This window comes from Heterodontus francisci, chromosome 19, assembly GCF_036365525.1.
Source record: "Heterodontus francisci isolate sHetFra1 chromosome 19, sHetFra1.hap1, whole genome shotgun sequence".
Classification (NCBI taxonomy): Eukaryota; Metazoa; Chordata; class Chondrichthyes; order Heterodontiformes; family Heterodontidae; genus Heterodontus; species Heterodontus francisci.
The window spans coordinates 76,109,234-76,136,082 of NC_090389.1; the positions used below are offsets into that span (position 1 = coordinate 76,109,234).

At 44.0% G+C, this 26,849-nt stretch overlaps 1 protein-coding gene across 5 annotated transcripts in view; it reads left to right on the forward strand.

The window, feature by feature from the left end:
• LOC137380215 (hyaluronidase-like) overlaps positions 1–9,795 on the forward strand; it is a 57,766-nt gene extending 47,971 nt beyond the window's left edge. For 4 of the 5 annotated variants that reach the window (XM_068052022.1, XM_068052026.1, XM_068052023.1 and 1 more), the window contains 3 exons: positions 4,512–5,495; positions 6,744–6,833; positions 7,144–9,795. In XM_068052022.1, the coding sequence (XP_067908123.1) occupies positions 4,512–5,495; positions 6,744–6,833; positions 7,144–7,467 (1,398 nt within the window). In that variant the 3' untranslated portion in view covers positions 7,468–9,795. Of the gene's footprint in view, positions 1–3,986; positions 4,060–4,511; positions 5,496–6,743; positions 6,834–7,143 lie in introns of those variants that run through there. The other variant, XM_068052027.1, reaches the window with a different exon arrangement.
• The last annotated feature ends 17,054 nt before the right edge of the window (positions 9,796–26,849 follow it).

The following is a 26,849-nucleotide window of genomic DNA, read 5'->3' on the forward strand; positions in this document are numbered from 1 at the left end:
TAACTCCCTATATTCACTTTGCAGGACCTCATCTCTCTTCCTGCCTATGTCGTTAGTACATATATGGACCACGACCTCTGGCTGCTCACCGTCCCCTTTCAGAATGTCATGCAGCCGCTCCGAGACATCCTTGACCTTAGCACCAGGGAGGCAACAGGAGTCTAGTTTGCGGCCACAGAAATGCCTATCTGCACCCCTTACGATAGAATCCCCTATCACTATAGCTCTTCCTCCCCTGCTGTGCAGCAGAGCCCTCCGTGGTGCCATGAACTTGGCTGTTACTACTTTCCCTGGGAGGTCATCCCCCCCCCAACAGTATTCAAAGTGGTATATCTGTTTGAGAGGGGGATGGCCACAGGGGACTCCTGCACTACCTGCCTGCGCTTACTACTCTATCTGGTGGTCACCCATCCCTTTTCTGCCTGTGCAGTCGTTACCTGCGGTGTGACCACCTCTCTAAACGTGCTATCCACGACATCCTCAGCATCGCGGATGCTCCACAGTGAATCCACCTGCAGCTCCAGCTCCGTAATGCAGATAATTGTATAATCTTGTACGATTGCCATATACATATGCCATATGCATATTATTTGCACTGAAAGAAACATTTTGAAAAGCATTTCCCTATAAGTAAAACAGATATTTAAATCCTCTGTCACGTTACATACTAAATAGTTAATAGTTAAATAATACTATCGACCAACCTCATTGAATTCTTTAATGAGGTAACTGAGGGAGTACACAAGGGTAATACAGTAAATGTAATTTATCTTCCAGAAGGTCTTCAATAAAGTGCCACATAATAGATTAATGAATAAGCTCAGAGCATGCAGATCCTGGGGGCAAGCAGCAGATTTGATAGCTAGCTGACTTCAAGACAGAAAGCTGAAAGTAGGGGTAAAGGGCAGCTATACAGAGTGGCAGCAGGAGGAAAGTGGGGTCCCACAAGGATCAGTGCTGGGATCACTGTTCACAATTAATATTAATAATTTAGACTTTGGAATCAAAAACTCAATTTCAAAATTTGCAGATGACACCAGATTGAGGTTGGATAGTCATTACTGAGGAGGATTTTAAAAAATTCATTCATGGGATGTGGGCGTCGCTGGCCAGGCCAGCATTTATTGCCCATCCCTAATTGCCCTTGAGAAGGTGGTGGTGAGCTGCCTTCTTGAACTGCTGCAGTCCATGTGGGGTAGGTACACCCACAGTGCTGTTAAGAAGGGAGTTCCAGAATTTTGACCCAGCGACAATGAAAGATTGACGATATAGTTCCAAGACAGGATGGTGTGTGACTTGGAGCGGAACTTGCAGGTGGTGGTGTTCCCATGCATTTGCTGCCCTTGTCCTTCTAGTTGGTAGAGGTCGTGGGTTTGGAAGGTGCTGTCTAAGAAGCCTTGGTGCGTTGCTGCAGTGCATCTTGTAGATGGTACACACTGCTGCCACTGTGCGTCAGTGGTGGAGGGAGTGAATGTTTGTAGATGGGGTGCCAATCAAGTGGGCTGCTTTGTCCTGGATGGTGTTGAGATTCTTGAGTGTTGTTGGAGCTGCACCCATCCAGGCAAGTGGAGAGTATTCCATCACACTCCTTGACTTGTGCCTTGTAGATGGTGGACAGGCTTTGGGGAGTCAGGAGGTGAGTTACTTGCCGCAGGATTCCTAGCCTCTGACCTGCTGTTGTAGCCACGGTATTTATATGGCTACTCCAGTTCAGTTTCTGGTCAATGGTAGCCCCTTGCAACAAGTTACAAGAAAACATTAATAAATGGCATTGGTAAATGAGTTTCAACATAGATAACTGTGAGGTATTACCTTTTGGTAAGAAAAGTAAGAATGTAACGTATTACTTGGAAAGTAAGAATCTAAATGGGGTAGAGGAACAAAAAGGGATCCGGGAGCACAAAAACACAAATCAGTAAAAGTAGCGACACGGGTTAAGAAAGCTAGGGTTTATTTTTAGAGGGATAGAATTGAAAATTGAGTAGTTATGCTAAACTTGTATTGAACCTTGGTTAGACCATACTTGGAGTACTATGTACAATTCTGGTCACCATACTATAAAAAGGATATAGATGCACTGGAGAGGTACAAAAAAGATTTACAAGGATGATACCAGAAATGCAGGTTATACCTATCAGGGAAGGATGAACAGGCTGTGTCTCTTTTCTCTTAGAAAGATAAGTTGGTGACTTAATAGATGTCTTCAAAATTATGGAAGAGTGTTTCCATTTGTGGGGAAGAAAACTAAAGGCCATCAATGTAAGATTGTCACCAGGAAATCAAATAGGGAAGTCAGAAGGAACTTCTTTACCCAGACAGTGGTGAGAATGTGGAACTCCCTATCATAGGGAATGGTCGAGGCAAATATAGATGCATTTAAATGGAGACTAGATAAGCATATGAGGGAAAAGAAACATAGAAAATAGGAGCAGGAGTGGGCCATTCGGCCCTTCGAGCCTGCTCCGCCATTATGATCATGGCTGAAGGAAATAGAAGGTTATGCTGATAGAGTTGGATAAGACGGAAGGAGGCTCAAGTGGATTTCCTTCCCACCATCCCCACAGCCAATAAGGGTTGTTTTTCCCACTCCACCGCCCCCCCCACCCCCCCAAACCTCCCGCCCTGATAGTTTTATTCCTGCCCTCTCCCCACCAGTGTCTCACCTCGGAACTCCATATGGAGTTCCGGAAGTGCACAGGTTGCGGCCAGCGGACATAAAATCGGTGTGGAACGGCCGCCAGGAGCAAGTAAATTCATTTGCCGTTTAAGTAACCTCATTTCCATATTTTAATGAAGGCCCCGCCGCTGCACCGAGGCCTTGCCGCGGTCGCTAATATCCGGTGGGGCCTTCTCGGCTTCGTGGGTCATTGTGGGTCGCTCCTGCAAGCATTTTATGGGCCACCCCACCATGATCCATGACACTGAGCGGCTGATAAAATCCAGCCCATTGTTTACAGTAGAAGAAGCATTTGAAATGCTTTCCTTTAGAAGTAACAGACGAAGATATTTAAAATCCTCTATCATGTTATGAAAGTAAAATACTGAGCTTTTGAAAAGGAAAGGATACAACTGATCTTCTAAAGAAGAAATTCTGGTCTGCATGGACTTTACTTTCAGTCAGGTTCCTTAGATGAGAAACAATTTTGGGAGAAGATTGATGGAAATAAAGAACAGTCATTACATATCGATTTAATGAGCAGCATTTTAATTCACGAACATATAATTCACTATAGATTTAACATTAACCTATGACATATTAAATTTGAAAGTCATGATTTTCGTGTAGCTGGGATTGTGGCATTAATTTGGCGAACCAGTTTAATTTCCGCACTTCCATCTGTTCCGCTGCTGACTATGACATATTTTCCAAAGTCAGCTTAACTTAATTTCATAGGCCTCTGGTGGGATTTCCAGGGACACTAGGGAGCTTAGGGAGAAGGGACAGGAAATCACTGCTATGGCATTATGGTGTCTGTAACTGTTTAAAGAGGCTAGTTGCCAGACAGAAAAACACGTTTCAGCAAAATCTGCAGGTGGGAGGGAGAGTGTTATTCACACCGCCATCAATTGCACACCATGTTGCGAACTATTTAAGTTTTGAATTGAGCTCCACCAACCCTATCACCTGTTATACACAGGCATTAATGCCAATGTTGCGATGAATGAAATAATTCTGTCATTACTAGCAGCAGAAAATTCCTCTACTGTCAGATTGGCAGCTCATTTCCTGCCTAATGTGTGTTCTCCTTTTGCAGAGCAATATAGATGATCTGCCGTGTGATAATTAAAGGGGGTCTGGTAACTAACAATGCAGTGTGCCATGAATAAAGGTTATTTTTGGACTATTGCTATCTAATTGTGTTGAACTTCCAATAGTCTATCATTTAGAATAATAGATGTCACTAATATAGTTGTCAACCTTTTCCTTGGTGATCTCGTGGTTTGTTTTATGGTTTCCTCTCTTCTGTTGAAGGTGCTGGGGTAAATCTTGACTTTGTGCAATCGTGTAAAACGGGTGATAGTGAGTCGGCAGCAAGCTTTACATGTCTTCCAGTTGAGGTCAGTGGAAATAACAATCGGGAAACTTGCTATCACCTGCTTTATGCTATGGCACTGAGTAAAGAGGTACCCCACTAAGTCTTACTAAGTGTTGTTTCATGGGTGCAGGCACACTTTCAGTGAAGTGAAGTGACCATGTGTGAGCGAGATCTCGACCAATAGGTTATTTTACCACAAGACGTTTCTGCCCTCATCTGATATCAACAGACGCACAAATCTTTGAGCCAGGGTCAATGAATAATGATTTAGTGAATAGTGATAGGCTAGGTCATTTGTAGCATCCTAATTGCTGTTCCGGCTGAGACCAGCTAACTCAGAACAGCACAGGGTTCAAACCTCAGTTCTTCTACACTGCATGCCTAACTATTATACAGTGGATCTGGAGTGTTTGATTATTTGGTGTGGAATTTCTTTGGTTTCCAAATGAGCTTTTTTTGGTTTGTATCTTACAGAATGATCTAATTGTGAGAGCGTCACCAGCTGCTGACAAAAGAGCCACAGTCATGTTATCAGGTCCTATACTACTCGCCTGCACTATATTTTATCTCTCCACCCATCCAGCCATCATATTGGGTGGAGAATTTAAGGCAGCATCGGCCTCACCAATAATCCATGATAAGCCATTTATTGTGGTTTGGAACACACCCACTGCAGGCTGTAAAACTAAATTTAATGTTGATTTGGATCTGAGTGTCTTTGATATTGTTGAAAATGAAAATGAGAGCTTTGTGGGAAAGAATATCACCATATTCTACAAGAACAGATTGGGCCTTTACCCATACTATACCATCGACAGGATCCCAGTAAATGGTGGTCTCGTCCAGATTGCCAGTCTATCCAACCACCTCAAAGAAGCTACAGAAGACATTTACAATTTACTGGACCAAGACTTCCATGGTCTTGCAGTGGTAGATTGGGAAGAGTGGCGACCACTTTGGGACCGTAACTGGGACCATCTGCGTATCTACCAGAAAAAATCTGAAGAGCTAGTAAGAAGCAAACACCCCCGTTTACCTGAAAGTGAGATTATCCAGATTGCCAAAAAGGAATATGAAAATGCTGCACAGGATTTTATGAGGGAAACATTAAAACTAGGACAGACACTGAGACCAAAGGGTTACTGGGGCTTTTATAAATTTCCAGACTGCTATAATTACTTTGAAGAAGACACACCAACCAATTACACAGGTCATTGCCGTAAGGAAGATATCCCTAGAAATAACCAGCTAGCATGGCTCTGGAAGGTATCGCGATCCCTGTATCCCAGTATCTACATCAGTGAGAAGCTAAAATCCTCAAATAACGCTCAAAAGTTTGTTCACTACAAGATTAAGGAGGCCCTCCGTGTTGCTGTCCTTGATCCAGTCAGCGATTCCCTGCCTGTTTTGGCTTACTCCAAATATACATACATAAAAACACTTGACTTCCTTACTGAGGTAAGCAAGACATTGTCCAAAAATAAGTGAAATGGCATTCAATAAAATGTCTTGCAGTGCTGGTATCATGGATTGGGAGATTTGGATTTCAGTCCCAGTTTCAGCTGTTTTAGTATTTGAGCTTTCTTCATGCTGTAGGTAGGTGAAGAACAGGAGCAAGCAGAGATATATTACAACTGGCCATGAAAATATCTGGGATTGTTCAGTTACCCTTTAAATGGAGCTCTAAGCTCTGGGATACCCTCCTTACACCTCTTCCACCCCTCCAATAAGAGGCTCCATAAAAACGAGTTCTTTGACAAAGTTTTTGATCATTCGTCCTAATATTTCCTTGTGAGCTCTGTGTCAAATTTTGTTTGATAACACTCTTGTGAATCACCTTGAGATGTTTTACTGTGTAGCCATGTAAGTTGTCATTTCAGGATACTTGACCAGGCTGGCCAAGCAGGGAAGGAATATGTTGCTGAAAAATGTTTAAATATTAAAGTAGCTTAAAAACTATGTCCAAAACTTAAAAGGCAAGAGAAAAAAATCAATCTAGTTGGAGTAATTATCCAGTAGAGTTATGTATTCCAGCACTATTGATTGTGAGGTAGATTTTCCACTGGAGTTACACTGGGAAAATGATTTCCAAGCTGTTCCTCCCCTTTACACCACTCACTGCCACTTCCGGGATTTGCCCTTGGAAGTGTACAGTTCAGCTGTCCATAAATGTGGAGGCATATTGAAATCTTCCAGCTCTTTCACAAGTACTAGCTGCTGGTAATATTAGCCATGACGGATTTCACCACCCACTTTCTGATAGGTAATGGTATGTGGTAGGGGGGCAAAACTAAAAAGTGGGGAAGCGGAAAAGATCTTAAAGGAATCAGAAAGGGAGGGCTTTAGTGAGGTGGCATATACTAACCTTGTGGAGCATTAGGATGTGGGTTCACACCTAGGCATCCACTCACTATGAGGTTTTTAGTCTAATGTGAGCTGTGTAAGAAGTGGAGAGAAAAAGCAGTGGGGAGATAAAAAGAAAAGACATCTAAACTTGAGATGCTTTTGAGCACCACCTATCATCTGGATCAAGATCACCGATAGCAGGCTTGAGGGAGCTTCTCCATTTTGTTAGTTTTTGTTAGTAAGTTACTCTGTAAAGTAGCATGAGAAATACTTTGATCTTCTAATGAGTTGAAACCTGTCTCAGTCCAGAGTACCTGCTGTTTCAATATGTAATTAGCATCTTTTTCTTTCTTCTTCCAGACTGACTTGGTACACACCATTGGAGAGAGTGCAGCCATGGGGGCTTCTGGAGTGGTTCTGTGGGGGGATATGGCGTTTGCACGCACCATGGTGAGTATTTCATTCCCATACATGTAAACACATTCAATTGAGGACATGTAACAAGAGACTGTGAGCTGAAGACAATATTCTATAATGACCCAACCATACAACTTATTAGCAGTTGTATCAAGTCATCCCCACCATTTGACCTCTCCTTCAGATAATCCATTGGGAGCTCCTCATTGTGGGGTGAGATCCAAGATCTATTTCTTCATGGCAGAATCTCTGTTAAATTTATTACATTTTCCAGAATATTGAAAATGCTATATCAATTTTTAAATTCTCTTAGCATGTGTTTGTACTTGTGTCTTTCTGTTAGGAGCGCTGTGAGGCACTGAAAGATTACATTGACCAGGAGCTTGGAAGATATGTTCTAAACACTACTACAGCTGCCATGTTGTGCAGCAGGGTCATGTGCAGTGGCCATGGACGATGTGTACGGCAGGACCCTGAATCCAGAACTTATCTACATCTTGATCCCAGAAGCTTTAAAGTTACCTCTGTTCTTACTTCCACTGGCTCTGCGTTAACAGCCCGTGGAGAATTGCATTCCGAAGATGTGAAAACCATGAAAGAACAGTTCACATGCCAGTGCTACAGGGGATGGACAGGATCCCATTGTCGGGATAAATCAGTCTTTTAGATTGGGGATTCAGCATTCTTTTTTCCTCCTTTTTTCCTCTTTTATTTCTTTAAGTTTCAACTGAAGGCGGCAATTCACACTTGAAATCCTCTGGTACCGCATCTAAATGGACATTCTTTTTATATGACTGAGAGTGTCAATAGGCTAATTCAAATATTGCAATCCCCATATAATGTCCACACCTGCACGCTTTTTAGTGGGTGATCACAAAACAGCAATCAGGAACTGGAACTGTGCAGTCAATGTTGACCTTTGGGTGGTTGACTAATGGAGCATGCTGGTCAGCCAGCCTCTAGGCTGCTGTAATCTTGAGGCCCTGGCCTCACTTGTCAGCAGGCGCCAAATAGGGGACCTGATGCAGCTCACTGTTCTTTGGCCTCAGGAATGCCGGCTGGCTGAGATGCTGGCAGAAACCTTTGGGTAGGTGCTGGACGGTTTGGGGAGTCAATGACAGGATGGGGTGAGGCCAAGCCAGCAGTGCTGTGCACTATTTCTGTGGAGTCAGATGGAGCACTCCTGTTCCTTTCAGCTCCACAAATAAAATCAATATCTTTAAGCCCTGAATGCCAGTACACATGGGCAGAGAGTTTGCATTGTACCTTCAGCCCATGCGACCCTTAAAATTGCAAGTGGGATCCTGACCGTGCTATTTGGATCCTGATTTGCACAGGAAAGAGGCCTACGTCTGTTTCGGCCAAGTGCTTTGGCTGCCCAGTGATAAGGGTACCAACCTCATTTATAGGGCCTTTCCACCCCATGAACATTGACTTTCCCCAAATGAAAATCGGTCTCCTTAGATGATTTTTTCCCATCTCCACCCCCTATGCAAATCAACTATCATAGCTTCAGGAATTGGAACTTGTTGTAGCAACAGTATTTACAGTACACTCCTAAAGGTGTTATTATTTATAGCATTTCTCTATTTTACTTCACTCACCAGCAAATACTTAATTTCTTGTCGTCACCTTTACAGTCTCTGATCTCAAGACCAAAATCACGACTGCAGGTCCAGGATCTGCACATTTTTAGGGGGTTGAACATGAAGGTCAGGATTGTCTGTGTTCCTTCCCTCTGGTTGAATAGTCTGGCAACACTCACTGCCGACGCCTACACCTGAATAATGTCTACTTGGGCAAGGTAGCATCCAGAACGCATGGGACTGTACCTCAGCAAGGAGTCAGCAGCTTCAGAAAAGTAGGGATGGACAAAATTTGCAGGGAACAGTAAAGAATGTGTATGTCAGCCTGATAGAAAGTATCCATGTTAGCACAACCAGCTAATGTGTAAATTTTAGTCTCCATGACAGTACTTACACTAAAATTAGTAATTAAGGGGGCTGTTGCTGAGTTTTCAGACAGACTCAGCCTTGGCAACAATCTGCTCCAAAATTTTACCCCAAAAAGCAGTGTGTCTGCCACAGGAGCATTGGTGCTGCAGCACACACAATAACCCTGGAATTGGCAATTTTGGGGTTGTGTCCTTATGTGGCATGGGTGCACCCACACCAACAGCAGGGAAGACTGGTCATGCTGATAACTGAGTGGCTAAACCAATTGCAATAGTCTCCTAGTGCCTGAAAAACAGGTCCTGAGACTCAAGCCCAGTAAAAATATAAAAATAGTTTTTAAAGAAGCCAAAGAAATATGGAGACCTGCTCTAAGTTGTCCACCAGTGCCATTGGATAGCTAGCAACTTGGAGCTCCCCAAGAAGAGACTGGCCCTCCAATATTCTCTTCCCTCCTCCCCATGTACATCTTCCCACCCTCTCAGCCAATAGTGGCACACAGAACAGGGCAAGTAAAGAGAAGAAATGTAACAAAATACTGCTGTCTGTACAATCCAAAGATGTTAGACGCTTCCTTAATATTCCATAAACTCAATACATTCTGAAGTTTTTTTTAATTCTCAGGATGTGTACATCACTGGTGAGGCCAGCATTTATTGCCCATCTCTGATTGCTTTTGATGCGCAGCCTTCTTGAATATAACTGAGTGGTTTGCTAGGCCATTTCAGAGGGCAATTAATAGTCAACCACATTGCTGTGGGTCTGAAGTCACATGTAGGCCAGACTGTGTAAGGACAGAAGATTTCCCTCCACCCCCCCACCGCAAAAGGATATTAGTGAACCAGATTGTTTTTTATGACAATCCAGAGTTTTACTGATATTTAATTAATTGAATTTACATTTCCCAGCTGCCGTGGTAGGATTTGAACTCACGTCCCTGGATCATTAATTCATGCCTCTGGATTACCGTTCAGTAACATAAACAGTATGCTACCATACCTGTACCAACTGCATCACTTTTAACATAAAAATGTTACATAAGAGTTTTTCTTTCCGATAATCTAATTACCCTCAATTGCTAGGGCATAGAGGTATTTGGTCATCAAGAGCTAATATAAGCAATTTAATAATATAATATATAAATAATACTAAAAATATCAGAGATCACAATTTAAAAGACATTATTTTAATGGGGTTTGTTACAATCTTTTGCAAGCAGCAGTGTTAGCTCCTCTTGTAACAATACAATAGTAAAAACTTGTGCTCATGGTTTTTCACATACAAATGGTTACAAATCTAGCCTTAAATAGATCGGGTGACAGTCGCCTCTTTCTCAGATCCTAAGCCAATAAATTTGATGTAGTCTCAGCCCACTCCACAGCCCAAAAGTATACATAATTCAGTATTAATTGGAGGACCACACAACAGGAGCTGAATTTTGTTGAACTCCCAATGTCAGGAGCCCAATGCCGGGATTGCTGGGCCCAATCATCCTGATGGCGGCGAGGCTCGGCGATGGGATCCAGCTTTAAATATTGAAATTTACTTTATGCATACATTTACATCCAATTCCCCGTGATCTTATATTGGATCCGGATCTTCAGTGCAACGCGTGGCACTCACACGCCTTCACTTTCCCGTCCAGGAAGAGCTGGCAACACTGAGGTAGGGGGGAAGGGAGGATCAGAGCAATTTTTGTGTAGTGGGGTGGGGGGGGTGGGGGTCAACTCTGCATTTTTTGTGTGGGGGTGGGGAAAGGGGTCAACTCTGCAATTTCAGTGTATTGTGCGGAGTGGGGGGGGAGGGGGTGAATATATATTTTCAGTGTAGTTGGGGAGGGGTGGGACGGGGAAACTCTGCATTCTCTGAGCAGGGCTGGCAGCCCTTTAAAAATGGCAGCAGCACCTGCGCAGAGACAGCTGACGCTGTTGACAACATCACACCGCCCGCCCCGACCATGGGATTGGCGGTGCGGACTGCCCTGCATATTAGCTTCTGAGATTGGACGTAAACCACATTCTAGTAGCAGTATGGAGGAAGCCCCACTTTATGGACACTCCATATTGTAACTTATCTCAAAGTGCTTCGTGCAAAATATGGAAGAAAGTTCATGCCAGCACAGGCAGCTCTCACAATGACCAGCACCAAATTTCACTAAGGAATATAAATGTCCTCCAGAGCCTTACTAAGTTCCTGTCTGGGCTCATTACCTCATCTTCCAAGCCATATAGAGCCTCATGCATGCGTGTGAGTATCATTAGTTCTCGAAGTTGCCAAGTGGAAGCACTTAACACAAATGGTAGTGCAGCTCATCCTGCTGCTCGATATCAAAGGAGTTTTTTGAGTCTATTACCTATTCCATTTATCTAGTGTACAATCAGTTCTACAGTGTAAGCTGTTTTTGCTTAATCTTTGATACTTTACAATATTATCTTTCAATATTGTGTTGGTCAGATGCTTGCAGTATACTGCAATTATACTTAGGTGAAGGTCATTGTGTTTGATGCACCAATGCATGTGCTGTGGATAAAGGGGAGCCGGTGGATGTATTGTACTTAGATTTCCGTAAGGCATTTGATAAGGTGCCACATCAAAGATTATTGCAGAAAATAAAAGCTCATGGTGTAGGGGGTAACATATTGACACGGATAGAAGACTGGCGAGCTAACAGGAAGCAGAGAGTAGGCATAAATGGGTCATTTTCTGGTTGGCAGGATGTAACGAGTGGTGTGCCACAGGGATCTGTGCTGGGGCCTCAACATTTTACAATTTATATCAATGACTTAGATGAAGGGACCGAAGGTATGGTTGCTAAATTTGCTGACGACACAAAGATAGGTAGGAAAGTAAGTTGTGAAGAGGACATAAGGAGGCTACAAAGGGATATAGATAGATTAAGTGAGTGGGCAGAGACCTGGCAAATGGGGAATAATGTGGGAAAATGTGAAATTGTCCATTTTGTCAGGAAGAATAAAAAGGAAGCATATTATCTAAATGGTGAGAGATTGCAGAGCTCTGAGATGCAGGGGGATCTGGGTATCCTAGTGCATGGATCGCAAAAGGTTAGTATGCAGGTACAGCAAGTAATTAGGAAAGCTAAGGGAATTGAATACAAAAGTAGGAAGGTTATGCTTCAGTTATACAGGGCATTGGTGAGACCACATCTGGAGTACTGTGTACAGTGTTGGTTTACTTATTTAAGGAAGGATGTAAATGCATTGGAGGCAGTTCAGAGGTTTACTAGACTAATACCTGGAATGAGGGGGCTGTCTTATGAGGAAAGATTGGACAGGCTAGACTTGTATCTGCTGGAATTTAGAAGAGTAAGAGGCGTCTTGATTGAAACATATAAGATCCTTCGGGTCTTGACAGGGTGGGTGTGGAAAGGATGTTTCCCCTTGTGAGAGAATCGAGAACTAGGGGTCACTGTTTAAAAATAAGGGATTGCCCATTTAAGACCGAGGTAAGGAGAAATTTTTTCTCTCAGAGGGTTGTGAGTCTTTGGAATTCTCTTCCTCAAAAGGCGGTGGAAGCAAAGTCTATATATTTTTAAGGCAGAGGTAGATAGATTCTTGATAAACAAGGGGGTGAAAGGTTATCAGGGGTAGGTGAAAATGTGGAGTAATCAGTTCAGCTATGAACTTATTGAATGGCGGAGCAGGCTCGAGGGCAGAGTGGCCTACTCCTGGTCCTAATTTGTATGTTTGTGTGTAATGAGGCACAGCCTGGAGTGACAGAATACAGTTGTGTGCCATTGATTTCTCTACACATTGAGCTTTCCTGGTCTCACCAGTGCTGTTATCAGTTGGTGCTAGGAGGAGTCCAGGTTATTCTCAGCACAGATGGAATGTTAGAGAGTGTGTCAACCCAGTCAGTTCCAGAGCAGGATTAATGAAGCTCTAAGACAGGGTTGTCTAACATACGGCCTGTGGGCCAGGATCCGGCCGGCCAAAGGTTTCCATCCGGCCCGCGGATGTAAGCTGTACCAGGGGCCATTCCGTATCTGCGCCAGGGCACTGTGACTGGAAATGAGAAATTTCCCTTTGTCTTCTTCTTGCAGACCGGCCTTTTTAAAAACATCGCGCTGTCAATTTCACAGCTGACAGCTGCTGAAGCTTGGGTAGGCGGTGGCGTAGTGGTATTATCACTGGACTAGCAACCCAGAGACCTAGGGTATTTCTCTAGGGACATGGGTTCGAATCCCACCACAGCAGAAGGTGGAATTTGAATTTAATTAATAAATCTGGAATTAAAAGCTGGTCTAATGATAGCCATGAAACCATTGTCGATTGTTGTAAAAACCCATCTGGTTCACTAATGTCCTTTAGGGAAGGAAATCTGCTTTCCTTACCTGGTCTGGCCTACATGTGACTTCAGACACACAGCAATGTGGTTAACTCTTACATGCCCTCTGAAATGGCCTAGCAAGCCACTCAGTTGTATCTAACCACTACAAAGTCTATAAAAAGGAATGAAACCAAATGGACCACCCGGCATCGACCAAGGCACCGGAAACGGCAATGGCAAACCCAGCCCTGTCGACCCTGCAAAGTCCTCCTTACTAACATCTGGGGGCTTGTGCCAAAGTTGGGAGAGCTGTCCCACAGACTAGTCAAGCAACAGCCTGACATAGTCATACTCACGGAATCATACCTTACAGACAATGTCCCAGACACTGCCATCACCATCCCCATATGTATGTCCTGTCCCACCGGCAGGACAGACCCACCAGAGGCGGTGGCACAGTGGTATACCGTAGGGAGGGAGTTGCCCTTGGAGTCCTCAACATTGACTCCGGACCCCATGAAGTCTCATGGCATCAGGTCAAACATGGGCAAGGTAACCTCCTACTGATTACCACCTACCGCCCTCCCTCAGCTGATGACTCAGTACTCCTCCATGTTGAACACCACTTGGAGCAAGCACTGAGGGTGGCAAGGGCACAAAATGTACTCTGGGTGGGGGACTTCAATGTCCATCACCAAGAGTGGCTCGGTAGCACCACTACTGACCGAGCTGGCCAAGTCCTAAAGGACAGAGCTGCTAGACTGGGTCTGCGGCGGGTGGTGGGGGAACCAACACGAGGGAAAAACATACTTGACCTCATCCTCACTGATCTGCCTGCCGCAGATGCTTCTGTCCATGACAGTATTGGTAGGAGTGACCACCGCACAGTCCTTGTGGAGACGAAGTCCCGCCTTCACATTGAGGATACCGTCCATCGTGTTGTGTGGCACTATCACCGTGCAAAATGGGATAGATTTCGAAAAGATCTAGCAATGCAAAACCGGGCATCCATGAGGCGCTGTGGGCCATCAGCAGCAGCAGAATTGTACTCATCCACAATCTGTAACCTCATGGCCAGGCATATCCCCCACTCCACCATTACCATCAAGCCAGGAGACCAACCCTGGTTCAATGAAGAGTGCAGGAGGGCGTGCCAGGAGCAGCACCAGGCATACCTCAAAATGAGGTGTCAACCTGGTGAAGCTACAACCCAGGACTAGTTGCATGCCAAACTGCGTAAGCAGCATGCGATAGACAGAGCTAAGCGATCCCATAACCAATGGATCAGATCTAAACTCTGCAGTCCTGCCACATCCAGGCGTGAATGGTGGTGGACAATTAAACAACTAACTGGAGGAAGTGACTCCACAAATATCCCCATCCTCAAATGATGGGGGAGCCCAGCACATCTGTGTGAAAGATAAGGCAGAAGCATTTGCAACAATCTTCAGCCAGAAGTGCCGAGTTGATGATCCATCTCGACCTCCTCCTGAAGTCCCCAGCATCACAGATGCCAGACTTCAGCCAATTCGATTCACTCCGCGTGATATCAAGAAACGACTGAAGGCACTGGATACTGCAAAAGCTATGGGCCCTGACAATATTCCGGCAATAGTACTGAAGACCTGTGCTCCTGAACTTGCCGCGCCCCTAGCCAAGCTGTTCCAGTACAGCTACAACACTGGCATCTACCCTGCAATGTGGAAAATTGCCCAGGTATGTCCTGTACACACAAAGCAGGACAAGTCCAACCCAGCCAATTACCGCCCCATCAGCCTACTCTCAATCATCAGTAAAGTGATGGAAGGTGTCATCAACAGTGCCATCAAGCGGCACTTGCTTAGCAATAACCTGCTCAGTGACGCTCAGTTTGAGTTCTGCCAGGGCTACTCAGCTACTGACCTCATTACAGCCTTGGGTTCAAACATGGACAAAAGAGCTGAACTCAAGAGGTGAGGTGAGAGTGACTGCCCTTGACATCAAGGCAGCATTTGACTGAGTATGGCATCAAGGAGCCCGAGCAAAACTGAGGTCAATGGGAATCAGGGGGAAAACCCTCCGCTGGCTGGAGTCATACCTAGCACAAAGGAAGATGGTTGTGGTTGTTGGAGGTCAATCATCTGAGCTCCAGGACATCACTGCAGGAGTTCCTCAGGGTAGTGTCCTAGGCCCAACCATCTTCAGCTGCTTCATCAATGACCTTCCTTCAATCATAAGGTCAGAAGTGGGGATGTTCGCTGATTTTTGCACAATGTTCAGTACCATTCGTGACTCCTCAGATACTGAAGCAGTCTGTGGAGAAATGTAGCAAGACCTGGACAATATCCAGGCTTGGGCTGATAAGTGGCAAGTAACATTCGCGCCACACAAGTGCCAGGCAATGACCATCTCCAACAAGAGAGAATCTAACCATCTCCCCTTGACATTCAACGGCATTACCATCACTAAATCCCCCACTATCAACATCCTAGGGGCTACCATTGACCAGAAACTGAACTGGAGTAGCCATATACATACCGTGGCTACAAGAGCAGGTCAGAGGCTAGGAATCCTGAGGCGAGTAACTCACTTCCTGACTCCCCAAAGTCTGTCCACCATCGACAAGGCACAAGTCAGCAGTGTGATGCAATACTCTCCACTTGCCTGGATGGGTGCAGCTCCAACAACACTCAAGAAGCTCGACACCATCCAGGACAAAGCAGCCCGCTTGATTGGCACTCCATGTACAAACATTCACTCCCTCCACCACCGACGCACAGTGGCAGCAGTGTGTACCATCTACAAGATGCACTGCAGCAATGCACCAAGGCTCCTTAGACAGCACCTTCCAAACCCGCGACCTCTACCACCTAGAAGGACAAGGGCAGCAAATACATGGGAACACCACCACCTGCAAGTTCCCCTCCAAGTCACACACCATCCTGACTTGGAACTATATTGCTGTTCCTTCACTGTCGCTGGGTCAAAATCCTGGAACTCCCTTCCTAACAGCACTGTGAGTATAACTACCCCAAATGGACTGCAGCGGTTCAAGAAGGCAGCTCACCACCACCTTCTCAAGGGCAATGGGGGATGGGCAATAAATGCTGGCATAGCCAGTGACGCCCACATCCCATGAATGAATTTTTAAAAAAGCAGGAACACGCTTCCCAACTTTGACAGATTCGGGGTTTTCTGACTTTTTTTAAAAGCCCATTGGAAAACCCCGAATCAGTCCGATGTTGGGAACGGCGTTTCTGCTGCAGCAGCTGTCAGCTGTGAAATTCAGCGTGATGATTTTAAACAAACTGACCAACCACAAAGCTGCTGTGCTGAGCGCTCCCACTCCCTCCAACTGTCAGAGAGAGAGGGGAATAGAGAAGGAGGTTGAACAGAGAGAGAGAGAGGAACAGAGAGAAAGAGGGGGAAAACAAAGATATAGAGGTGGACAGAGAGAGAGGGGAAAACAGAGAGAGAGAGAGAGAGAAAGGGGAACAGAGAGATAGCGCAGAGAGGTGGGGACAGAGAGAGGGGCGGATGGTGGGGAGGAAACACAGAGGGCGAAGACGATACAGAGAGGGAGGAACATAGGGAGAGAGAGACAGAGAAAGATCAAGATCAGTCCTGGCAGATGGAAATCTATCCAGAATACTCTGCATCGCTACATCAAGTGTGCGGGCAGAGATTGACTACATATGCAAACAAAAACAATGCCAGGTATGTCACTAAATCAGTTTTAAATATAGCGATGAGAAAGTAGGTCAATCCAATTAGTCTTCTCATTCAAAGCTTCTTCATAAAAATGGACATTTGTTGTTTTTATTAGTAAGATAAATTTTTGATACCTTTATCTTTTGAAATTTGCTCACTGGCCCCCCCGGGCCAAGCAAAAATCATAATGCGGCCCTCTGCCCAAAAAGGTGGGACAACCCAGGTTGAAGAGCAGCTTGTCTGCTTGCTGTCTCAGCTGGGCAACATCTGCAACAAGAAAGGGAAAGGGAGAAAAATACTTTATAAATAGTGTACAAAAATATAGATTTAGAAGGGAACGTAGAGGGACAATGCTCAAAAGGCTTAAATAGCTGAAGCTTCGGCTGGAGCAATTGTTTTGTAAAATGAACTGTTCAAATGGCTTCAACTGTTTTTAGACTAACGGTTGCAGGGTAGCTAACAGCTAAAAGCTAATAAAAACTGTGAGTTATCTTGTCATTGCAAACAAAAGAAAGAACATTGAGATATGAAACCTTTTACCTTGTTATTCACTCTTCTAATGGTGATCAAGTGTACTAAAGACCTCTTGCTATTTGTGGAATTATAAGTCCCTTTTACTTTTTTCCAATATTAAGCTTTGCTAGAATGCATTTTACTATAAAGATTTGTTGGACTTCATTCTCATTATTTCTTTATTAAAATTGGTAAACAGAATGGTGTTTAGGCTAGGGTTTCTGTATAGTTAGAATTGTCATTACTGTCTAATGTAGGATGAACCTGTCTAAACAGACTAGTCTGAATGAGTCTCAACACCCCAGATTGCAGTAGAACAATTGTTGCAGTATTCAGTGTCACCTGTTATAGCAAATGCTGCAAGCCAGAAAGAGGATCCGTTATGACATGAAAATGTCAATAACGATATTTCTGTTGTATACACCTTAGCCATAGACATATGCACCAGGATGTCACAATCAAGTAGTAGAACCTTCCATATTGAGCTGTTCTTCATCCTTACTAGCTCATGGAAAAAGGGGAAGCAGAAATCTGATAGGCTCTAATAACAGTAGTGATACGACAAAGGGTGGGCAGGAATGTTTAGGGAATAAGTAGGCAATTCAAAATTAACTGAAGGGAGAACATTGAACAGGGGCACCAGATGGGGTGAGTAAGAATGAAACTATAGAATGAAGTCACAGTTTCAACCCAAAGGACAATAAGGTAATATAATTCTCAGTTGTACTTTGTAAACTACTGCTTAAATACTGTAATCTATTAATTCTTGCTTGTGCCAAATAAAGTTATAACTATTACCAATATGGTGTCAGCATTGAACAATTGAACAGAGTCCAAGGAACTACAAGAGGGAGTCTAAATTCCAAACAGCTTAAATGATTATAATAAAAACAGAAAATGCAGAAAATACTCTGCAGGTCAGGCAGCATCTGTGGAGAGAGAAATGGAGTTCACCTTTCGGGTCAATGACCTTTCATCGGAACTGGGAAGAATTAGAAATGTAATAGGTTTTAAGCAAGTAAAAATGGGGAGGGAGGAAGAACAACAAAAGGGAAGGTCTATGATGGGGTGGAAGACAGGAGAGATTAAATGACAAATGAGGTAGTGGTGCAGGGCCAAAGGAAGTGGTAATGTGACAAGTAAACAAACAAGAAACAAAAGATGTGTCAAGAGGAGGTTTGAAATGAACAGCTGCCGCCTGAGAGCAAAAACAAGAGAAAGACTAAAATATGCAAAGAAATGGAAACAAAATGGGGGCAGAAATTACAGTCTGGAATTGTTGAACTCAATGTTGAGCGCAGAAGGCTGTAAAGTGCCTAATTGAAAGATAAGGTATTGTTCCTCAAACTTAAGTTGAGCTTCATTGGGAACTGCAGTAGGTTGAAGGCAGAGAGGTCAGCATGAGAGCAAGGTGGAGAATTAAAATGGCAGGCCACTGGAAGCTTGGGGTCATGTTTGCGGACTGAAGGAACATATTCCGGGTATACTAAATTGAAAGAAGTACACGTAAATTTCTGTTTCAATGGAAGAAGTGTTTGGGGCCTTGGATGGTGAGAAGAGGAAGTAAAAGGGCAGGTGTTGCATTTCCTGCACTTGCATGGAAGAGCAGAAGTGTTGGGGGTGCCTGAGGAATGGGCCAGGGAATAGTGGAGGTAACAGAGCCTTCGGAATGCTGAAAGGGGAGGGGCAGATGTGTTTGGTGGTGGCATGCTGGAGTTGGCAGAAATGGCAGAAGAATTGAATCTGGAGGATGGTGAGGTGGAAGGTGAGGACAAGGGGAATCCTTTCGTGGCTCTGGGAGGAAGGGGAAGAGGTGAGAGCAGATGTGTAGGAAGTGAGACGGACACGGTCAAAGGCCCTGTCAACCACAGTTGGGGGAGAATCCTAGGTTGAGGAAAAGGAAGACACAGCAGAAGTGCTTGTATGAAAGGTTGTATTGTCAGAGCAGATGCAATGAACATAGAGAAACTGGAAGAATGGAGTGGAGTCCTTACAGGAAGGAGTGTGTGAGGTAGTGTAGTCGAGGTAGCTGTGGGAGTCAGTAGGCTTATTGTGAATAGTTGATATGGGCTTATAGTTAATAGCCTATCTCTAGAAATGGAGACAGAGAAGTAGAGGAAGGGAAGGGAAGAGTCGGAGATGGACCACCTGAAGGTGAGAGAAGGGTGGAAATTGGAAGCAAAGTGGATGAAGTTTTTCAGTTTTTTTGGAACATGGGACATAGGAACATAGGAGCAGGAGTAGGCCATTCAGCCAATCCAGCCTGCTCTGCCATTCAATACAATCATGGCTGATCTTCCACTTCAATGCCTTTTCCCCACACTATCCTCATATCCCTTTATGTCATTGGTATTTAGAAATCTGTCAGTTTCTACTTTAAACATACTCAGTGACTTAGTTTCCACAGCCCTCTGGGGTAGAGAATTCCAAAGATTCACAATCCTCTGAATAAAGAAATTTCTCCTCATCTCTGTCCTAAGTGGCTTCCCCCTTATTTTGAAATTGTGCCACCTGGTTCTGACTCCCCAACCAGGGGAAACATCTTAGCTTCATCTACCCTGTCTATCCCTTTAAGTATTTTGTAGGTTTCCATGAGATCACCTCTCATTCTTCAAAACTCTAGAGAATACAGGCCTAGTTTCCTCAATCTCTCTTCATAGGACAGTCCCGCCATCCTGGGAACATGTCTGGTGAACCTTTGTTGCACTCTCTCCAAGGCAATAATATCCTTCCTAAGGTAGGGGGACCAAAACTGCACACAATACTCCAGGTGCGGTCTAACAAAGGTTCTAAACAATTGAAGCAAGACTTCACTACTCCTGCACTAAAATCCTCTTGTGATAAAGGCTAACATACTATTAGCCTTCCTAATTGCTTGCTGCACCTGCATGTTAGCTTTCAGTGACTTATTGACAAGGACACCCAGGTCCCTTTGTACATCTACACTTTCTAATCTCTTACTATTTAAGAAATATTCTGCACATCTGTTCTTCCTACCAAAGTGGATAACCTCACATTTTTCCACATTATATTCCATCTGCCACGTTCTTACCAACACACTAAGTCTGTCCAAAACCCCTTGAAGCCACTTTGCATCTTCCTCACAACACACATTCCCACCTGGTTATGTGTTATCCGCGAACTTGGAAATACTACATTTGGTCCCCACATCCAAATCATTTATATATTGTGAACAGCTGGGGCCCAAGCACTGATCCCTGCGGTACCTCACTAGTCACAGCCTGCTGACGCGAGAATGACCTGTTTATTCCTATTCTCTGCTTTCTGCTTGTTAACCAATCCTTAATCCATGCCATTATATTACCTCCTGTCCCTGTGCTTTAATTTTGCTAACCAACCTCTTGTGGGGGACTTTATCAAAAGCCTTCTGAAAATCCAAGTATACCACATTTTTTTAATTTTTTCATGGGATGTGGGCATCACTGGCTATGCCAGCATTTGTTGCCCATCCCTAATTGCCCTTGAGAAGGTGGTGGTGAGCTGCCTTTTTGAACCACTGCAGCAGATGTGGGGTAGGTACACCCACAGTGCTGTTAGGAAGGGAGTTCCAGGATTTTGATCTCGTAACAATGAAGGAACAGTGTTATAGTTCCAAGTCAGGATGGTGTATCAATAACAGCGTGCATTGTCCGCTCACCGTTATGTTTCCAGCAAGAATCAGGCCAACAATTCATTAACATCCCACATGTCTGTGACACGGAGGATGAAAGGAATGATTTATTCTTTCCTGGTAATGTATAGCTCATGCAACTCAAGTAAAATGCAAATCATGTAAAATAGAACAATTCAGTCCTCCTGCTGCATTTAGTATTTGTAAAGGGGATGTCAGATGTAGAAAACTATATGATCCATATTAAGCCTGAGACTCATTTTTTTATTTATTTGTTCAGGAGATGTGGGCATCACTGGCTATGCCAGCATTTATTGCCCACCCCTAATTGCCCTTGAGAAGGTGGTGGTGAGCTGCCTTTTTGAACCACTGCAGCCCATGTGGGGTAGGTACACAGTGCTGTTAGGAAGGGAGTTCCAGGATTTTGATCCAGTAACAATGAAGGAACAGTGTTATAGTTCCAAGTCAGGATGGTGTGTAGCTTGAAAGGGAACTTGCAGGTGGTGGTTCCCATTGTCCTTCTAGGTGGTAGAGGTCACGGGTTTGGAAGGTGCTGTTGAAGGACCCTTGGTGAGTTGCTGCAGAACATTTTGTAAATGGTCCACACTACTGCCACTGTGCATCAGTGGTGGAGGGATTGAATGTTTAGGTTGGTGTAAACGGTGCCAATCAAGGGGGTTGCTTTGTCCTGGATGTTGTTGAGCTTCTTGAGTGTTGTTGGAGCCGCACTCATCTCAGCAAGTGGAGAGTATTCCATCACAATCCTGACTTGTGCCCTGTAGATGGTGGACAGGCTTTGGGGTGTCAGGAGGTGAGTTACTCGCTGCAGAATTCCCAGCCTCTGACCTGCTCTTGCAGTCACAGTATTTATATGGCTGGTCCAGTTCAGTTTCTGGTCAATGGCAACCCCCAGCATGTTGATAGTGGGGGATTCGGTGATGGTAATGCCATTGAATGGCAAGGGGAAGATGGTTACATTCTTTCTTATTGGAAATGGTCATTGTCTGGCACTTTTGTGGCACAAATGTTACTTGCCACTTATCAGCCCAAGCCTGCATGTTGTCCAGGTCTCATTGCATATGGACACGGACTGCTTCAGTATCTGAGGAGTTGTAAATGGGTTCGAACAGTGTTCCAGGTGAGAGAAGGAAATGACACCGATACAGTCATCAATGTACTGGAAAAAGAGGTGAGGGAGGGGAGCCAAGTAGGACTGGAACAAGGAATTTGACGTATTCTACAAAAAAGCAAGTTGAACTCACTTCCTCCAAATAAAGGGTGTTGCTGTGGGTACATGCATAGGTCCTAGCATGGGAGGGTGGGGGAGGGGTCGGGGACGGCATAGGGGAGAGAGGGTCAGGGTGGCATGGGGGAGATGGATTGGGGATGGCATAGGAAGAAGGGGTGGGATAGGGATAATATGAGAGAGATGAAAGGAATGGGATGGGTCTATTATGAGAGGGATGGCATGGGAAGGATTGGATGGTGGTTTGAACAAGTACTGTTGCAATAAAGATACTAATTTCACCGCAATTGATTTGAGGGTCTCAGCTAGTTTATAATTTAATATGAAGCCAGTAATCATGCCTTCCTATGGAATGATTACTTTGAATTTGTAATGTATGGTGTTTGAATACTTACCAATAAATGTTCTAAAGGGAGAAGTAAAATGGTATGTGTCTGTATGTATTTTGGGAGAGGAGATGTATCTATAAAGGCAGGCTTGATAGCAGGCAGAGCCCTGTGAGGTTTCAGAAATAAAGGCATGGATTTGGCAGGGTGCGGTGGTGGGGGTTAATATATTTATTGCAAAGAACAGAACTGCAAAGAGAGTATTTTTAAATTTCCCATCATTGTGTTTGTGAGTTTTTGAGTTGTGAAATATGGTGACAACCAAACATGAGCCGTAATTTGATAAGATCACTGCTTGGTTTATCTTTTGAGGTTTTGCAGTTCTCTTGAGAGAGTTTTGTGTATATGTCAGAATTGGAAGCACTCGGGGTGAACTTTGACCTGTAAGACTGAAATCGGACTGGTTTTGATAATGTTACTTGTGGAATGAGTTGTTCTTTCTGGGCAGTGTAACATTTAGAAGTTGGAACCACAGAATCTTAAAACACAAAAGGAGATCATTTAGACCATTGTGTCTATGCCCACAATACAAAACTAATCTTATACCCTGGTGTCTCCCAATACTATATTGTAAGTTTATTTTTTTAAATCATTATGGTTGATATCCTTTAAGAAACTTAATAGATCTCACCACAACCTTGCTATAACACAAATGGTTATATACACAGTTATGTCCTGCTTTTTAAAGACTGATAAGTAGTGACATTGAATACCAATCACACCAGAACAGCTACAAGTGTGCTCCCTTGCCTCAAAATAAAACTAAACTGTAACAGAACTGAGTCAGTGTTAGAAACTCAAGAATGATAGGATTGAGTTTCAAATAATTCCAAATGGGTGTAGACCTTGCTGTAGTTATTGAACTTGTGACAGTAAAACATAAGAACACTATTATGAAGGACAGTTCATTAAGGTTCACAAAACAAGGTGTTGTGGCCAAATGCAAAGACAGACTTGCAATTACATAGTGATTTTCACTACCCCAGGACATCTTAAAGCACTTTATAGCCAATGAAGGACTTTTTGAAGCTTAGTCACTTACAATATAGGAAACTTGGCAGCCAATTTGTACACAGCAAGATCTCACAAGCAGCAATGTCATAATCACCAGATCATTGGTTTTAATGATATTAGTTGAGAGATAAATATTGACTAGGACACTGGGGAGAACTTCCCTGCTCTTCTTTGAAATAGTGTCATGGGTCATTTATGTCCACCTTAGAGGATAGATGGGGCTTCAGTCTCATCTGAAAGGTGGCACCTCTGAAAAATGCAGCACCCTCTCATTATTGCATTGAAGTGTTACCCTAGATTTTGTACATAAGTCTCTGGAGTGGGACTCTGAACCCACCACCTTCTGACTCAGAGGCAAAATTGCTACCACTGAGCCATGGCTAAGCATATCTTCAAAGGGGAATGAATATTAGAAGCTATTTTATGTCTTTAAACTGATCCCAAGTCCCACCAAGACAGTTGCTAGCCAAAAAGCTACTTCTAGCTGTAGCAAAACATTAATGAAGTTATTGATAGGAAAGCCTATTTCTAAATAGGTCTATTCAAAGGTGATGGTAATAAAAAGAAATGATAAAGTATGCCAGGGTATTGATCCTAGGTCACATACAAAGAACTTAAATTTAATCACTACTCACTTTGAAACGTAAATGATATTCTGTCTGAACTAGCAAAAGTGGAACTGTTCAAAGTTGTGGATGCAAACAATGAACACGTATTAGATGAAGAACCGATTGCTGACCACTTTTTCAATTCCATTTGGAAGATATGTTCCTCTGATACAAATGGCCGCGCATGCCTTTTGAAATTTCTCCAGCTCTTGAGGAATTTCAGGGAAGAAGTCACTATCATTGGAGATTACATTATATTCCACAGTATAGATGTAAGAGACCATTCTCGAACACTGAAAACCCCATTAAAGTGATGTCAACAAAAAGGTATCAAACTGAACAAGAACAAAATGAGAAATTAAAGATTTGGCGACAGGTACTCTGAAGACTGTCCAGACTGGCCAAGAGAGTGTGGGAAAATGGCGCACTGACACAGAACACAAAAGTCCAAGTATATCAAGCCTGTGTCCTCAGTACCTTGCTCTACGGCAGCGAGGCCTGGACAACGTACGTCAGCCAAGAGCGACGTCTCAATTCATTCCATCTTCGCTGCCTCCGGAGAATCCTTGGCATCAGGTGGCAGGACCGGACTACCAACACAGAAGTCCTCGAGGTGGCCAACATCTCCAGCATATGCACCCTCCTAAGCCAGCGGCGCCTGCGATGGCTTGGCCATGTGAGCCGCATGGAAGATGGCAGGATCCCCAAGGACACATTGTACTGTGAGCTTGTCACTGGTACCAGACCCACCGGCCGTCCATGGCTCTGCTTTAAAGACATCTGCAAACGCGACATGAAGTCCCGTGACATTGATCACAAGTTGTGGGAGTCAGTTGCCAGCGATCGCCAGAGCTGGCAGGCAACCATAAAGGCGGGGCTAAAGCATGGCGAGTCGAAGAGACTTAGCAGTTGGCAGGAAAAAAGACAGAAGCGCAAGGAGAGAGCCAACTGTGTATCAGCCCCGACAACCAATTTTATCTGCAGCACCTGTGGAAGAGTCTGTCACTCTAGAATTGGCCTTTATAGCCACTCCAGGCGCTACTGCACAAACCACTGACCACCTCCAGGCACTTACCCATTGTCTCTCGAGACAAGGAGGCCAAAGAACTCAGAAGATGGACTAACTGGAGGAAATTTCTACTATTCCAGTACTGGATGTCAGATAAGCAATCTGATAATTTAGCAACAGTGGAGGGGTTGAGAGAAGTGGTGGTGAGGTAGAATGGTTAGAATTATTTATTTACTCCAAAATTATTACAGATTTTATTAATCTGCTGTAAGGAAAAGCAACTGTCACCATAAGCGTCTCAAGGATGTTAAGGAGATCTTTGTTCAAGAATCAGAACTATAGTACTTTGACATCAATAAGGAGGTATTTTGTGGGGTAGGTGTGCTTGTGTTTTGGGAAGAATGGGTTTATGCATGGGGTGGGGATTTTCCACCAGAACACAATGCTGGCAGATCAGTCTGCATCCTTGGTTTTGACCTGCTTTTCCCTTTTCACAGGCTTCTGTGCTGCTGAAGCCTACTCTAGATTTTAATGCTTCTATTTCTGCTCGCTTTCACTCCTCAGCAATTCAGACCTTTTCTGTATCTTTTATTTCCTTGATTTATGTTCTATTATTCCATGTTAATATAACTTTCAGCTGTTTAATCTTCTATTTCCAGTTAAGTACTTTACAGGTCATTCAATTTGTTCTCTGCATGTGTTTTTACATCTTCCACCTTTCCCCTTTGTGCTTTTTCTTTTTTAATTCTGTTCATCTGCAGTATATTCCAATTTGGACAAGGGTTGACAACAGAAGCATAAACCTCAATTCCATTAAATTATTTCAACAACACCTTGTATTTATATAGTATCTTTAACATAATAAAATGTCCCAAGGCACTCAAATAAGGTATTAATCTAATTTCTTTTGATACTTTATTCTTGGGGCCAGTGTCAGTTTTGGCTTAGTTCATAGCAGTCTTGCCTCTGAGTCAGAAGGTTGTGGGTTCAAGTCCCACTTGAGAGACTTGAGCTTAAAAATATAGGCCAGAGCTCCAGCATAGTTCTGAGGGAGTGCTGCAGTATTGAAGATGCCAATTCTCATACAAGATGTCTGCCCTCTTAAGATGGATGTAAAAGATCCCATGATACTATTTTGAAGAGCAGAGAAGTTATCTCTGGTGCCCTGGCAAACGTTTATCCCAAAATTGGCATCACAAAAAAAAACCTGGCCAATGATTGCAGTGCTGTTTGTGGGAGCTTGCTGTGTGCAAACTTGTTTCCTACATTACAACAGTGACAACACTTCAAAAATGTGTTGTCATTGGCTGTAAAGCTTTTTGGGACATTCTGAGGTCCTGAAAGGCGCTATATAAATGCAAATTTTTAATTTATATATATGTTTCTGCACATGAATGATGGGGAAATCCCAAAAGGCTTGACAAGAGCAAAAAAAAGGTTTACGTGGGAACACAAGTAGCGCATTTGGAATCCCGCGGCACATGACGTAATCCCGTGGCAGGTGACGTGTTCCCGCCCTCTCTTGGCGCCGAGGAGTCACGTGGTCCCGCTGCACGCTTCACCCGGCGTCAGCCTGGATTGTGAGATTGCGCCGGCGCAATGGGAGCGGTGCATGCCGGGAAATGTAGTTTTTCGCCGCCGCGTGGGCCGTTACCAAGCGGCGTCGTTGGCACCGGGGTGGACTACAGCTCCCATCATACCCTGTGGCGCCGG